The sequence below is a fragment of the Chelonia mydas genome, chromosome 8 (genome assembly GCF_015237465.2).
Source record: "Chelonia mydas isolate rCheMyd1 chromosome 8, rCheMyd1.pri.v2, whole genome shotgun sequence".
Lineage (NCBI taxonomy): Eukaryota > Metazoa > Chordata > Testudines > Cheloniidae > Chelonia > Chelonia mydas.
In genome coordinates this window covers 36,309,184-36,324,933 of record NC_057854.1, presented here as the reverse complement: position 1 = coordinate 36,324,933, position 15,750 = coordinate 36,309,184, and the positions used below count along the sequence as shown (strand labels likewise).

Below are 15,750 nucleotides of genomic sequence, written 5' to 3'. Positions count from 1 at the left end.
TAAACAACTATTAAAAAGATGTAATTTACAGTACAGTAATTTATAAGATGAAATTGTTTTCTTACCCTGTGCCAGTAACAGTGCTACCATCTCCTCATGCCCTTCACGTGCAGCTTCCATCAGTGGAGTATAACCTTCATCATTAACTTCCTCAAGATTTGCCCCCCTTTCTATCAGTAGTGCAGCTAGCTCCACATGTCCACCACAAGCAGCTAGTGTAAGTGGAGATTCAAATGAATCCGCAGGCATATTGACTTGAGCACCACTATCTAGAAGCAAACGAGCTACTTCCACATGTCCATCCTAAGAGCAAAGTAAAAGTTAAAAAGAAATGAAATCAGAAACATCCCAATTTAACAAAGGACACAACTGTTAATAATGCTATCATGCAAATCCATTTTCAGACCCTGATAAGATCTACTTTCAAGAAGACGTGTGAAAATTAAAACAGTGCATTTGTCCTACTTTGAAAAATATCTTATTTCTTTTTCTAACTAAAAACCTCATATAACATTAATAATGGTAACACTTTTGCATAATACTCTGAAGACTACTATATTTCACGTCCAATCAACTAGGAATTGTGTAATTTAGAAATAAAAAGAGCCTGATCCTTTATTTTATATTATTAGAGCTTTGGGGCTAGGATCACACCTTTTGGGCACTAGGGTAATACCGCTAGTAAATAATAATCCAACACACAATTACCAGACAGAGTTTAGTATAGTGAGTAATCTCACTGAAATCAGTAATGACTACTCCCAATAGTAAGCAATTAATCCAGTAAGAAATTTGCTTTTCCGTGATTGGCTTATCACCAGTATGGACAAACAACTAACTAGCAGCTTCCATACCAAGGGAAGAAAAGTAACTATGGAGAAGTTAAAATGTGTTACAGCAAAGTGGCAAGAGGGGAGAAACTGGGAGAATGAAGGAAAGGAGACCAAACAGCTGTTGGGATGAGCAGATCTCTTCACGAAGGAAGACGACCTAGGGTTGTCATAGAAGAACCCAAGAACTCACCAACTGAAGGCTACATCAGCCAATATATGCAAATACAGCTGGGAACATCTCAAAAATGTAACTGGGCTCAGGTGGTGGCCTGGAAGAACTCATCCACCAAAGATTTTTTTTATGGCCTGACTGGGGCGTGGTTTAGATAGAAAGCTCAAAGCTTCTCTGAGCAGGGGAGGCCAGCAAATGAGTACTAGCACTGGATAAAGAATCCGACTGAGCAAGATCTGGATGTTTTCTGATTTTGCAAGACCTTTAGAACAGGGACCAGCATTTGAGGAATGGTTTGGGAAAGATAAGCCTTGAGTATTTGGCAGAGGTTCACAGAATGCCAATGGACCTAGAGGTTGGGGAGCAAAATATCCTGGTTAAGGTGGAAGACTGAGATTACAATGGGAAGACGACTGGGGCACATTTAGAGAACTTTTCTCTTTATGGAAAATGAGGCATGAGGGTTTCAAGATGGGGCTGTGAGCTCCTACAGAGTCTCTAACAAAGTTAAAGGCCACAGGAAACAGTGTAATAACGAAAGTAGGTTCAAATGCGCCTGAGCAGTAGACGTTCTGTACTTGATTTGGCTCCAGCAAACAGTGAGACTTACACGGGGTCTAAGGTAAGAGACTACTTTAAGGAACCTGATCATGAGAAGGGAACCCCAGTCAGAACTCTCTTATGGAGCAGGAGGTTTGTCTCCACTAGCTGAAGTTCCTTTGGCTGACAAATGATGTCAGCAAGGGGTGCATCTGAAATCAGTCCCGAGTGTTGGTTACACTTGCTATTAAACAGCAATTTGTGTTTGACTCTGTTTCAGGAACTACAGCTAACAGTGTTCAACTCAATTTATCACTGGCTACATTGCAGCTGAACAGTATTCAAGCACTGGGAAACAGGTGCAGCTGTTTCCAATACCTGTTGATAGCAGCAAGCATTTTTGCTCATATCAACAAGGCATCCGGATACTACCAGAGAACACACGCTCAAACTCATTCTGGAAGAACTCCAGATGGAGATAATAATGGATCTCCGGGCTACAGTCCCATAGAAACTAAGAGAGACTTCACATCATAGAAAAAAAAAAAAAAAAAGATAGTACCCTTCTCTCAGTAACAAAAGAGGACCCACCTGGTAATCCAGAACTCAGAACCGAGGGAGGTTTCATAAGCAAGGACATGAGACTGAGGAAGATTTGGTCAGGATAAAGGAGAAGCCTTTGGAACAGCTAAAGACCCATGAACTAGACCAGTCTCAGATGCTCTACACCCACATGAATTGGCAGCTAAGTTCCCTCTAAGCCGCTTGGCCGCGCAGCAGGGAGAGGTGTTTCTCTCCCGGCCGAGCTGCCACGCAGGCGCGTAACGGGGAGAGGTGCCTCTCCCCCAGCCCCGGACTGCTGCAGCGAGAGGGGGTTGGGGGAGTCCTCTCTCCCTGCCGCAGCCCCAGGACAGCCTTCACTCCAAACCCCTCATCTCCGGCCCCACTCCAGAGCCTGCATTCCTAGCCAGAGCCCTCACCCCCACCCCCTAACCCTCTGCCCTAGCCCTGAACCACCCTCATCCCACACCTCAATTCCCTCATCTCCAGCCCCACCCCAGAGCCCACAGCCCTAGCCAGAGCCTCACCCCCCGCTGCAGCCCAAATCTCTATCCCAACCTTGAGCCCCCACCCACACTCCAAATTTCTCAGCCCCACCCCCGCCACACATCACCTCCATATTGGTGCACATAACAAAATTCATTCTGCACATGAACGTAAAAAAATTAGAGGGAACATTGATCAGCAGGCTTCAATCCTTTTCACTTTTTGCAGACCCTGTTATCAGTAAGAGGCGAGGAAAAGGTGTGAACTCCATTCCCCACTAATGACAAAGAATACATGCTGTATACAGGTCTTGAGGTCCAAGTATATATGTTACAGTATCTCGGAAAGTTGTAGCTCAAGGCAAAGAGGTCTAATGAGCGGGGCTGACAATGACTACTTTTTTGAAGACCACCTAGTGGACAGACCACTTTCTTGCTCATCCAGACTGACATTCAGATGCCTGCATGTGCAGGGCACTGAGGGTAATTAAATTTTTCTCCACCTGCGTGGAAGAGAACATTGAATTTTGTCTGGAAGGAATGCTCTGGGCTTGAGCTTGATGATTCACCTAAGCCAATACAGTCGTGTGGCATTCACCTGATCAGGACATAACAAAGCAGATCACAGGGGCCTCAAAGGCCAACCTGATGAATTCCTGCTTGTGAAGGAAACACTGAGGTTCTCTCTTCAGTTTGTAGTTCACTAATGATTTCTTCACTGAGGAAGTTAAGCCTGCCTCTCCTTAGGGGAGAAGCATATCTTTGATAACTCCTTCAAGGTACAGTGTACACAGCTGGGTGCCCTTAAAAGTAAGGGCAAGGAGACAAGGCTAGTAGGTGATCTCTCCCTCCCCAGGGATGGATCTACATTGCTCTCTGGGCCAAGGTGGAGGCGTCCAAGACATTGACCTCAAGTGGGTGTAATCTTGGCCATATTAACACAAGTGAAGCACATACAGTGGTTCCTGTCTACCACAAATTACAGCATGGAGCAAACGCTTTAGATCTCAATAAGCCATTGGATGGCTGTTCTAGGGGGGTAGAAGGCATAGAGCTGTGCACCAGCAGTTTGAATTATTGTATAGCATACCCTCTCCCCCCTTCTACTTTCTTTCTGGGAGGCAGAGTCCCAGTGGTTAGAAGGGAAGAGAATGAGTCCCATTTTGTGATAGCCAGAGGTCACGGAAGTCAGGATCCAGGCTGAAGAGCCCAAGGAGGTTCTTTGGTAGGTACTCCTGGGGGAATTCTGCACCAAAAAATTAAAAATTCCGAGCACAATATTTCCAAATTCTGTTAATTTCTGCATATTTTGTCAAAACACAATATAATCACACCAGTTTCAACTATTTTTGGTCATTAATTTCAAAATATCTGTCAGCAAGTACGTCTGTAACAATACAGACAACAAAAAAGATTCAGGAAATGTTTGACAAATAGCTTCCTTACAGAACTCTGAGTAATAATTCATTTAAACTACAATACTGAACTGTATTTCCCACATCCCTCAGAAGCAGTGCAAAGACTTTGGAATCACCGGTAACAGAGGAGCTGAGGGAGAGGGAAGTAATTGCTGGGAAGAAGCCTGGTTGTGAACTTGGAGGGTTGTTGTGTATGGTTGGGAAAAGTATGGAACAGGTTTTTTTGAGGGGGTGGGGAGGGATTGTTAGGGAGCTTCCCCCATGCAGACCCTGGCTGACCCCTAGCTTCTCCCATTCAGTCAGGCACACCTGTCCATGTCCACATGTGTCCCTCCACCCCCATTCCCCCATCCCCCTGAAGCCCTGCACCCCTTCCCACATCCCCATGTGTCTCTGCGCCCCCACTCAGCCACACCACCCCGGTCCCCATGTGGCCCTGCACCTCCACTCCCCCACCACCCTGTGGCCCTGCACCTCCACTCCCATTCAGCCCCTGCCCCAGTCTGCCCTCCCACACTAGCCCTTATGAGCCCGTCTATGACCTCCCAGCAACCCCATGCTGTCTGTCTCCTGACCTAGCCCAAAAGGCACTGTGAAGAAGGAAGGTGTGCTCTCTCTTTCCTAGCTGGCCCAGAGCTGCTGCTCTGTTCTAGTGCCACAGTGCCCTCTGGTGAGCAAAACGTGGAACTGCAGCAACTTTCCAGCAGAAACTTTTTTCTGTCCAAAAAATTAAAAATATGCGCAACTCAATTATGCACACACACAGTGGCACAAAATTCTCCCAGGAGTGGGTCGTGAAGACACTGAATCAGATGAGGACATGATCCACTTTACATAATATCTGCTATACAGCAGTGGATAGGCAGAATCAGCACTGAGCTTCAGCCCTAGAAGAAAATAAGGCACTTGTTCTCATTCTGATTTCTGTTCCTCCAGAGAGATTAAGGTTTTTGTTAGATAGGAGCCCAATTAACTTCACTGCTCCAAAATGACCCTGAGGGTTTTTGGAGGAATAAGAAAGTGAAAGGAAAAAGAAACCCAGGACACAGTGAGCAAGTCAATCAAATTCTAGCTCACCCTTTTCAGAAGACAGTACAGGAGGAAGGAAAGGATGATGTTCCTCTCCACCTCTAAGAGTAGGAAAGGGTCCAAGGAGTGTGCTTGCTGTGGACATGGAGCTCTGAGTAAGTTTTCTTGAAAGGAAGGTGCGACAAAGTGGGAATTTGTAAAAATATTTTTACGATGCATGTGTGCGCCTCAGTTTCCTCCTACACCTTGCGTGGTTACCCAGTGGGGGGGAAAGGATTAAGTCTGCTCAAGGCAGAACATGACACACAGGTGTCTCACCTAGCTGTCCACACCATTAAGGAACAGGCTTTAAGTGATCTAAATCAACAGAGGATCCATGAAGACAGACACCTCAATGACTGAACAATCCACACCTATCAGGAGGAAACCCTGGCCAATGAGACGTGTGAACTGAGATTGAGAACAAAGAGGAAAAGGTGTCAGGTGATGCGGAGAAGGACAGCTCTTTGAAGGGACTCAGGAGCTCACCTCGGTGGACAAAAGGACAAGAGATGGAGTCGAGTGGGAGTCCATCACAGCTTGGCTGGCTCATCATGGCATTGGTTTGACTGGGATGAACTATGGCTTAGCTTCAGCCTCTCACTGATAACATAAGGACTTTCAGATACTGTAGGCCATGTGACTAACAAATTGTTACCTTGTTTTGAAAAGGTTGCCTGTGTCACTGTAAATATTCAGAGCAGTGTGCCCTGAAGGGGTACAATACAAGCTTCCAGCAAGTCTGGCATGACTGGATTCACTGGAAGGAGCCACAGAGAGAGACAGGCACTGCTGATGCCAAAGGCCCAATCTTGGAGGCCATAGGTCTGCCCATGGAACTATGTGGGTCCTTGGGGCCTGTCACATTAAAGAGATCGCTCCCAGGAGACTGGTTACAGGCAGGGGCATAGGCTAGACCTTTCACTCTGTGACAGAAGGCAAAAGGTAATCTGTTAGTGAGACGAGGGAGGCTGCAAAGGCCTGATCCATCCATCTGATTAATGGAATGCCTTACTGTGACAGAGTAGGGGAAGACTTACCTTCAGCATAATGTTTTGTAAGCTCACAGTTGAGTCTAGGCCCTCCTAGAAGTTTCTTTAAAGGGGTTTTTGGGAAAAAGGGGAAACTTGGGAAGAGCTGTGGATATCCAAAGACCACAAAGGGCAGTGGAAGCAGAGTGTTCACCTGGCTCAGAATTGCTCCTCCTCTTGGTTGGATCTGGTGGCTGCAGCTTCAAGTAAGACCACAGCGGAAATGGGGCCAGAACTGGCAGAATGGGGTGCTATTATTAGAACTTCCTAGGTATTACTAGAAAGAAGTTTCTTTTGTCCTCTTCTGTTCTATGTTAGATCCAGAGCTTCATCAATGCCTGGAAAGACGGTGTCTCAGCAGAGGCAAGATAACTAAGGACGCCTGTCTGCATACCAGAAGAAACTAAGTGAAAAACAGCCTCTATTTGGATTTGATAGCACTTGTCTGACAAATGAGGATACATCCAATTTATCAAAACTTGTGACAGTCACACCATAAAACAAAAATGTAAAGTTTGGTTTAGCAATATCCTGATATTTAAATACTGACCAATATTTCCATTCTTATATTCCTTTTGTGAATCTTCTCCATCAGCCAGTTGTCACTCTGGCACCTCGTCTTACCAGATGACGACTAAGGCTGCGATTCTGTGACCTCCATGACTTCTGCAGTGGCCGGTGCAACTGGCAAGCAGCTCAGGCAGTCCCTAGGCCAGTCGCGCTAGCTGCGGCTGGGGCAGTCTTGGGACACTGCCCCCCGCGGGATAAGTTTGGGTGTGGGAGGTGGCTCAGGGCTGGGGTGTGGGAGGGGGTGAGGGCTCTGAGTGGTGCTTACCTTGGGGGGGGGGCTCCCTGGAAAAGGCAACATGGCCGCGGTTCCCAGCAAATGGGAGCTGTGGGTGGAGGCAGTTCGTGGAGCTAGGAGCTTAGGGAGGGATATATCGCCGCTTCTGAGAAGCCAGGTAGGGAGCTGCCAGTCCCATCAATCCTGCCCCCAGCACCAGCGGGAGTCCTGGGCTGCCACCCCAATCCCCAAGCACCCACCCCCTCCAACACCCGTGGGGGTCCCGGGCCGTCAAGCACATGCCCCTGAGCATCCGTAGCGCCATCCGGGTCGCCCCCCACTTGAACACCCATGGCACTCCCAAGATTTAATCAGGGGTATAGCACAAGTCATGGACACGTCATGGGCTGTGAATTTTAGTTGACTGCCCATGACCCTTCCATGACTTTTACTAAAAATACCTGTGATTAAAATGTAGCCTTAATGATGACACTGCATCCTGAAAACCAAACTGCAGTGATTCTCTCTAAAGAGGTCCCTTTTTGGGGTGGGGAGGCTTTACTTTCCTTTCCCCATGTGAGTCACAGCAGCTCCCATCCAGAGCAGGAAGTGACTTACCAAGGGTGCTGGGTGGCTCACATCTGGGGCAGCAGCAGGATGGCTGGCTCCATCACTGAAGGAGCCCATGGCAGCTTGGAGTGAAACAAGGCTCCTCAGGGCTCCTCACCCTCCCTCTCTCCCAGGTCCACAGCCTCTCACTCCCACAGGCTCTGGAGCATTTAAAATATAAGGAGCTGCAGCCAGCCAGGTGTCCAGGTCAGGAGAGCATGAAGGGGAGTCCCAATGGTCAAAAAAGGAAGGTGGGTAGACAAGCTGGCTGCTGTGGGGCTGGGATGCACTCCCCCGTCCCCCCGCCCTTGACCACTGGGGACTCCCTGTGTGCCCTCCCCACTGCTGCAGCCCCACTTTGCCACCCCTCCATGTCTCCCCCCCGCCCAGGCACGCCTCACACTTTGAAAGCCAATGTTCTAGAGAAACCAACTATAACTGACCCAGCAGTTTACAAAAATTATGCTTCTGCTCTTAATAAGATGCACCTCCCTCAAAAACAGCCTCTCAGCATGGGAAGAGGACTCCAGTGTTGTTGTGCTTGTGCCCAAAATTACAGAAACACATTCAGCAAAAATTGTGACCAAATGGGGGCAAACGCAGACAAAACACCCCACAAACCCATTTAGGACTCAATTCAGAAAATTACTTATGCGTGTTTAAAATTATGCACATTCATCTTGCTTGATCTGGACTGTAGTGCAGATCATGTTCACAAAGACAGCATACAAGTTAGGAAATTCCTAGCATCTAGAATCCAATTTACAGTTAATCTTGGGTCTCCTGACTGAGACATCTGCCATGAGGCCACAAATGCGAACTTGCCTCCTTCCTCAGTGTCTATATAATGTCAAATGGCAGGAGAAATGGATGATTTTGGCTGCTCAGTCTTCTACTTGGTTAAATTCTTACTCTGGCACTAAAAGACAGTTGCATCAAAAAGCACATTGTAGGGCAAACTCAATATAACAAAAGAACTATTTTTTCCCACACAGAGAACTAAATCTAAGAGCCAGGCTGCCTTTTGACAAACCACTTTAAAAAGGTATTCTTAGCAAGACATCCCTAAAAAAAAAAAAAAAATTAGTATTTTTTCCAGATCAGTGGATTAAAAAAATCTCATTAACCAAAAAAGGCTTGCTTTGTTCTACCAACCCCTTATGCCTCTCACCCCAATCAAAATTGATTCACCAAATGCTATTTACCATGCAGGCCTCCATTAGGGCTGTGTGCATCTCATCTGTTTTATGCTCTTGATCAGCTCCAGCTTCAAGCAGAAAACGAACCATATCTAAATGGCCTTCAAACACAAAAACAAAACAATTTGTTACAAACATTAAGAAAGGGTTTAGTCAAAATATTGTAATTTAGGTTTTTGTAGTTTGCTTTTACAAGCCTATCCAATTATAATGTGCAAATACACTGCTATTGTGGCAAAACACAAGATGGACATTCAACTTATAACAGTGGTCTTACCTGGAAGATTTTATCTTCTGGCTACGCAAAGTTGATAAGGTTTTATTTAACATAGATTAGGTAAAAAAAAATTCTATAAAAATCCTGTCTTGAGACTTCAAACTATCAACAAAATAGCATTTATGCTCTAATTGCCCACATAGCTTAAGTATTGCATGGATTGGCCAAAAAAAAGCTGAAAGGAGAAAAAAAAAATCAATCTAGAAGGTAAAAAACCTTCCAGAGAAGAACAGTATGAAATTATAAACTTATCTTGAAGTTTTTACTGTAATAACTTTCATAGGAGTATTTTTATGCATTGTCTAAAAAGAGCAGATTGCTGAACTGTAAGAGCTTCAATCTAAAAAACCTGTACAGTTGCCACAACTGTTCTTAAAAGCTTTGTTCAATCTCACTCAAATTAGTTTTATTTCACTTTCATCTATGGAGTTTTTACATTTTTCTTCCATGCAAAAACAAGTCTATTTAGGTACATGCACAAAGTTCACTCTAGTATCTGGATGCCTAATTTACTGATGGATTTTATCCTCTCAGCATGCAGGCAAGGCAAGGCATGTTTTCCCTATGTTACAGAAGAGGAGTAGAAGGTATAGGGTAGGTTAAGTGATTTCCCAACATGATCACACAGGAAGTCTGTGATTGATGTGGGAATGATCACCCAGCCCAGAGTGTATTATATCATTCTTTCCTACACAAGTTTTACTAAATTATAGGAAGTGCTAAGGATATTATCCTTTAGATATTCCAGGGCTAAGAGTGCTTTATCATGCAGCATTTCATACTATTGTAATCTACCATTTTAAAAAACCTGGTATCTGAATTTAAGTTCTTATTCAATCTGTCCAACTACCATTAAATATTGTTCATTACCCCGACACAAAAATGTAGGGGGATATACTTAAGACACCATAACAGCCCACAATTAAGAAAGAGTTTCTAAGAGATATCAACACCCACTCCTCAACTTTAAGAAGAAAGACAGCTGAAATTTTTGCCTGAAGTGTATTATGATTTTTCTTAGGTGAGAGAAAAAATGTTTTGGAAAGTATGTCCTAGTATCCTAATACAGAGTTATGGAACTTGTAACTTTGAAAACCTTTGATAAATCTAATTTTGTAAAAAATTCTCAAATATAGATGGTCTAAAATTTTTTAGTTTTATCAAATCCTAAATGGTGCACATAAAAACCTCTTAAAATTCAATTTGGGAGGAAATTTTTGGAGTTTAATACAAACATTTCAATTTTCAGAAGTTGCATGAAGGTTTCTGCTAAGATAATGACTGAGAGACCTTGAGTTTAAGGAAGTTAAGTGTCTGTGAAACTTGCAAACTGAAAAAAAGAAATTGTTGGAACAGAAAATTAAGCCCAAGATTTTAAAAGTCAGTACAACTTATTTAGGTGCCTGAACTTCCAAAGTGCTGTTCTCATCCCACTTAAGTCAACAGGAGTTGCTGGATGTTGGGAAGTATGAAAATCAGGCTGCTTATTTAGGAGCTTAAATATGGACAATCTCAATTTATACAGTTTCTGAAAGTCCTGGCCTGAGAGTTACCACCATAGTATCACTGTTAGCTCACGTAGCCACTTCTCCCAAAAAGCTTTCAACTTTTAATGAAGTCTCTAATTTTACTTTTCCCTTCACAGAATTTTTATATCATCCAATGTATTAAAAAAGTTAAGTAACCTGGACTTCAGAAAAAGTAAATACTACAGTAACAGTGGCTATTGGATGCCACATATGGTGTGCATGTGCCTTATGTGCACAAGAGCCATATCTTTTGACCAGCAACATCCATTCAGGCTGTGTCTGTGCTCTGCCTGTGCTTGTGCACCTCCTACATCCGAGGGCACATTGGGAAGAATGGTCCTGATCAACTCTCTTGATAATTCAGAATCCCAGCAGAGTTGGACTCCAAATAGGGCTGGGACAGAGGGCAGGTCATGAGATCCAGAGGTACAAAACATTTCGAAGATCCACAGTTACAACATAAGTAATCATTCTCTGAGTCTTTGTCCATGTAGATCTCACTTGTGATGACTCACTAGCGATTCCATGAGCACTATGAGAGAATACATGGAGTCCTATGTTTATCTAAATTAGGACTGAAGAATGTCTCTCTCAAATTTGGCATCTGATCTAGAAGCCAAATCCAGGGTATAACATATTGTAAAAGTATAAACTAAACTCCATGTGGCTGCTCTGCAGATTTCAGTAAGGAATATCATTAAGCAACCTGAAGAGACTGCTTGAGCTCCAGCTGAGTGTGTCCTGATTCCTGAAAGGAGAGGTAGACTTGATAACCGGTAGGAGACTTTAATGCATGGGGTAACCAACCTCCATATCTGAGAAGAGATGGGTTGGCCCTTGTGACCCAAGAAAATCTTTGTGCCAACTGGCAGAGGGTACAGGGGGGCATAGAGTTTTACAGGGATGCCTTGGGCCAAACATATGCATATTAAGTTTACCAAAACATGCCTCTTGGTAGAGACCTCACATGCCAGTAGCCCACTAGTCAGCATTATCATCTTGAAATTCATGAAGAGATAACATTTAAGGACTTAAATATTTCTTCTGAAAATTAAGTTCTTAATGTATGAGTTAAGACAGATCACCTGAAGATGATAAACCTGCTCCTGTCAGGTCAGAGGGAAGAGACATGTCTTTCTCTCTGGCTAGTCATATGTATACTGTCCACTTCCCAGCGGAGGCCTATTTGCATTACTAAGGCTGAAGCTCATGGAGATTGAGAAATCACATGAGAGCAAAACTGCAGGAAAACAAAAAGTGCCAGGGGTATCTTGTTTACAAGTAAAGAGCCTGTCTTATGAAAGGATTGTCAAAGCCAACCTGGTTGGAAAATGCTGCAAAGACTTGGGTGAACTAAACTTCATTAGACAGAAAACTATCTTGTTAATCATGTCTAGTTCTAGAACAGGGTTCTCAAACTGGGGGTCACGACCCCTCAGGGGGTCACAAGGTTATTACATGAGGCGTCACAAACAGTCAACCTCCACCCCAAACCCCGGCTTTGCCTCCAGCATTTATAATGGTGTTAAATATGTAAAAAAGTGTTTTTAATTTATAAGTGGGGGTTGCACACAGAGGCTTGCTATGTGAAAGGGGTCACCAATACTAAAGTTTGAGAACCACTGTTCTAGAATGTGTGTTCTATTTTACACGTAACCATTAGTTTCCAAAACTTCCACTTGCTGCTTCTCAATACTTTGTTAAATAAGCTTTTACTTGTTTTCACTATAAACATGTCTAAATGCTATGTCTTAAACAGTGCGGTCATCCAAGGTCTAACTGCTAAGTTGGGGGTACTATTCCTTTGGGAGCAGTGAATCTCAAATTCTGAGTGTCCGGTGAATGAGGTTGATGGATACTTCAGAGAGATACTCAGGGGGCTTGGAGTATGGCTATTACTAACCTACAGAGGAAAAGTGGAGCCTGCATGGACTAAGAGGGGAGTACTTATGTTGCTCATGGCTAATGGAGTCAGGGAGCTGACAAGTAGTACACAGGCAAGGCTTCCTCACACTAAGGGGAAGTGGTAGCAAGATGCCGCAAAACCCTGGGAAGCTAACAGCCTTAAAGTGTTTTTCCAAGTGCCATGAACAAACAGGTGATTTTCTAAATGGCTTTGTTCTATCTAGGTAATGAAGAAGGGCCTGGGAAACATCTAAGGTGTGCAGTTTGGCTTCCCCCGAGTTTGAGTGAGGTTTGGGGAAGAAAGCTAGGGAACAGATGGTTCGGTTTAAGTGAAAGTCAGACACCACACATTTTTCAAAGAAATTTTATCCCCATGGAATACCATACAAGGAGTATATGCCATTAGTGCTTGGACCTCACAAGCCCACCTGGCTGAGATGATAGCTACCAGAAAGGCTGTTTTAAGGGCGAGATGGTGGAGGGAGCACTTAGATAAGCATGCAAAAGGGGCTTCCAAGACCCATCAGAACTACATTAAGGTCCCATAGTGGGGTAGGCTCCCGAATGCAGGGAATAGGCCTGAACCAGTCCTTTTAGAAATTTTGAAACAGTGGAATGAGAGAACAGTTATACGTTTGAATAGGAGAGTGGCTTTCTGAAACAGCAGCTAAATGAACCTTGATAGAGCTGATCGTGAGACCTGATAGCTTGAGCTGGAGGACAACCCAAATGTTGGGGATAGAAACTTTCAATGGACTGAGACCGCATTAGGAATCAACAGATGGAAATCTCTTCCACTTTGATGTATATACTGATTTTGTAGAGGGTTTCCTGCTCTGTATTAGGATTTCTGTGGAACAATCCTTGTCTGATGCATTCAACTAGCCAACTTCCAAGCAGACAAATACAGAAATATGGGTACTGGGGTACAATTTGCCCCCTACAATGGCTGTTGTGGACAGAGGCAGCAGAAATTTGAGCCAATAGTGTCTTGCCTAATAAGGGGCTGTATGCATCACTATGGTCACATCCTGGCTGATGTTCCTTATGACTCTTGGCATCAGGGGAACAGAAGAAAATGCATAAAGACATTGAGGCCAAAGAATGAGGAAAGCATCATGGAGGAACACTGGTCTGGTACTTGCTCCGGGCCAGAAGAGAGGGCATTTGGCATTTTTGTTGATGGAAAACTAGAGCATGTCATCTTGTTTGTTGACATAATATACTGAGGAGGTGGTGTCTGTCAGGATCTGTACTGTGATTCCTTTCAGAAGTGGTACAAATTCGCTGCAGATTAGACAAATTGCATTGAGTTTCAGCACTTTTATATGTAGTGAGGACTCAACTAGATCAGAAATGAGTCTGTAGCTTGTTTGGGTTCCTCTCCACTAGCCACAGAGGCTTATGTAGAGTGTGTTGCTGTGGGAGGTGGTGTTCAGAATGACACCACTTTGCACACAATCTCTGGATTTGCCTCTAGTCCAGGGAAGATAAAAAGGGATTTGGGATCTTGAGGTAAATATCCATATAGTGTTTGGTAAATTCGTAAACAGATCTCAGGCATCCTTGGAGAGGGCACAAGTGAAGTCTGGCAAGAGGTGTTACACTTAAGTGAACATCATCATATGGCCTACATTTCTTGCTGTTATTGCAGATCAGGGATGCTATGGGCTGAAACCTGTTCAGAGAGAGCTATGCTTTCATCAGCTTGGAATATAAAAGGTCCCTATAAGTTCTATGGACTGAGTAGGAGTGACAGATAACTACTTTTATTTCACCTCAAGTCCTGGAGAGTGCAACAGGTTGAGGTCTCTGGACAGGCCATTGGATAATCCCTGGGGGATTTCCCTCTCCGAAGCCAGTTATCCAAGCAGAGGTAAACAGGCATTCCTAATGTTAGATTGGCTGCCACCACTGCCAGACATTTTGTGAACACTTTTAGGGCTACAGACAGGCCCTGTACTAATAGAGGTCATACCCTACTGTGATCCGAAGATATTTTCTGAGGACCAGATGAATAGCAATAAGCATCCTGAAGGCCAAGAGCCACAAGCCAATCCTGAGCTTCTCCAGACAGAATGATGGAAACTAGCTCACCATTGTGAATTTGAATGAATGAAATTCAAGTGTATGAATTTCTTTAATCACCTTAGGTACTTTCCCCTCTTCTGGAAACAAGAAAATAGCAAGAATAGAAACTTTGAATTCATGGATTACTATTTCTAATGGCTCTTAGCTGAAGTAAAGAATCTATCTTCTTCCTTCAGTTGTTTCTCAGGAGATGGGTCCCCCAAACAGGGATATAGAAGGCAGATCAGCTGCAGATCAGCTGGGACCAAGGACTGAAATTGTAATCTCAAATACCCACTGGTCTGAAGTAATCCAAGTCTATGCCTGAGAAAAATGGGAAAGGTGGCAACCAAAAATAGGGATGAGAACAAGGAAGCTGTGGTGAAACAGGTACATGGCTCTTGACTCGAAAGTCAGACTTGTTGATTGGATGGTGATGCAGGGTGGGTGGGTAGGTAGCAGAAGAGGAGGGGGCTGTCTGGTGGGTGACATGAGACTAAGGGCACGTCTTCACTAGCAACGTTATTAACTAACTATAGGTCTACACTGACACTTTACAGCGCTGAAACTTGCAGCGCTTGGGGTGTGTTTTTTTACACCCCTGAGCAAGAAAATTACAGCGCTGTAAACTGCCAACGTAGACAAGCTCTAAGAAACTGACTTGGAAACAAAGGCAGTAGGCCTCTATTGTTGACAGGGGGAAATTCTCTGTCTTAACTGGCCCTAGTACCTTAATGATACTTAGTGATGTCAGCGCTGCTCTAGAATTCTTTAGGGAGTACCATGATTCATCTGTACAGGGGCTGAAAAGGTCTGATTCTTCAAAGGAAAGATGTCCAATAGTAGTTTGGACTTCTTTGGGAATCTCTCCTCATGATAGCGCCTGTGGCCACAGGTGATCAAGGCTTCTTGAAGAGAGATTCTAGCCATCAGGTAGTTCTCAGATACTACAGATCTCAACTCAGTTTTTGCTTCCCATGGGAGTTTGTCAATAAAAGATGACACTTTGTCCCAGTTCAGATAATCATACTATGCAAATAAAGCCTGATAGTCAGCTATACAAAGTTGCAGTGATGCTGAAGAACAGGATTTTCTGCCAAGGAGATTGAAGTCTTTGGGGTTCTTTGTCTTTCAGAGTGGACCTAGACAGTCCCAACAGTTTAGATTTTTCCTGAATACTACAACAGGTACAACATTACTATGGAACCTGAAGCTGGGTGGGTAGAAAAATGTATGGTCAGACCAAAGGTCCATCTAGCCCAGTACCCT

The 15,750-nt window shown here is 44.1% G+C and overlaps 1 protein-coding gene across 12 annotated transcripts in view; it reads right to left on the bottom strand.

Moving 5' to 3' along the window:
* Positions 1-15,750, bottom strand: part of LOC102931004 (ankyrin repeat and KH domain-containing protein 1) — a 205,053-nt gene that overhangs the window by 89,807 nt on the left and 99,496 nt on the right. For all 12 annotated transcript variants that reach the window (XM_037907203.2, XM_037907206.2, XM_043521542.1 and 9 more), the window contains exons 7-8: positions 8,707-8,801; positions 66-303 (exon numbers count right to left, since the gene is read on the bottom strand). In XM_037907203.2, coding sequence (XP_037763131.1) covers positions 66-303; positions 8,707-8,801 — 333 coding nt within the window. The remainder of the gene's footprint in view (positions 1-65; positions 304-8,706; positions 8,802-15,750) is intronic.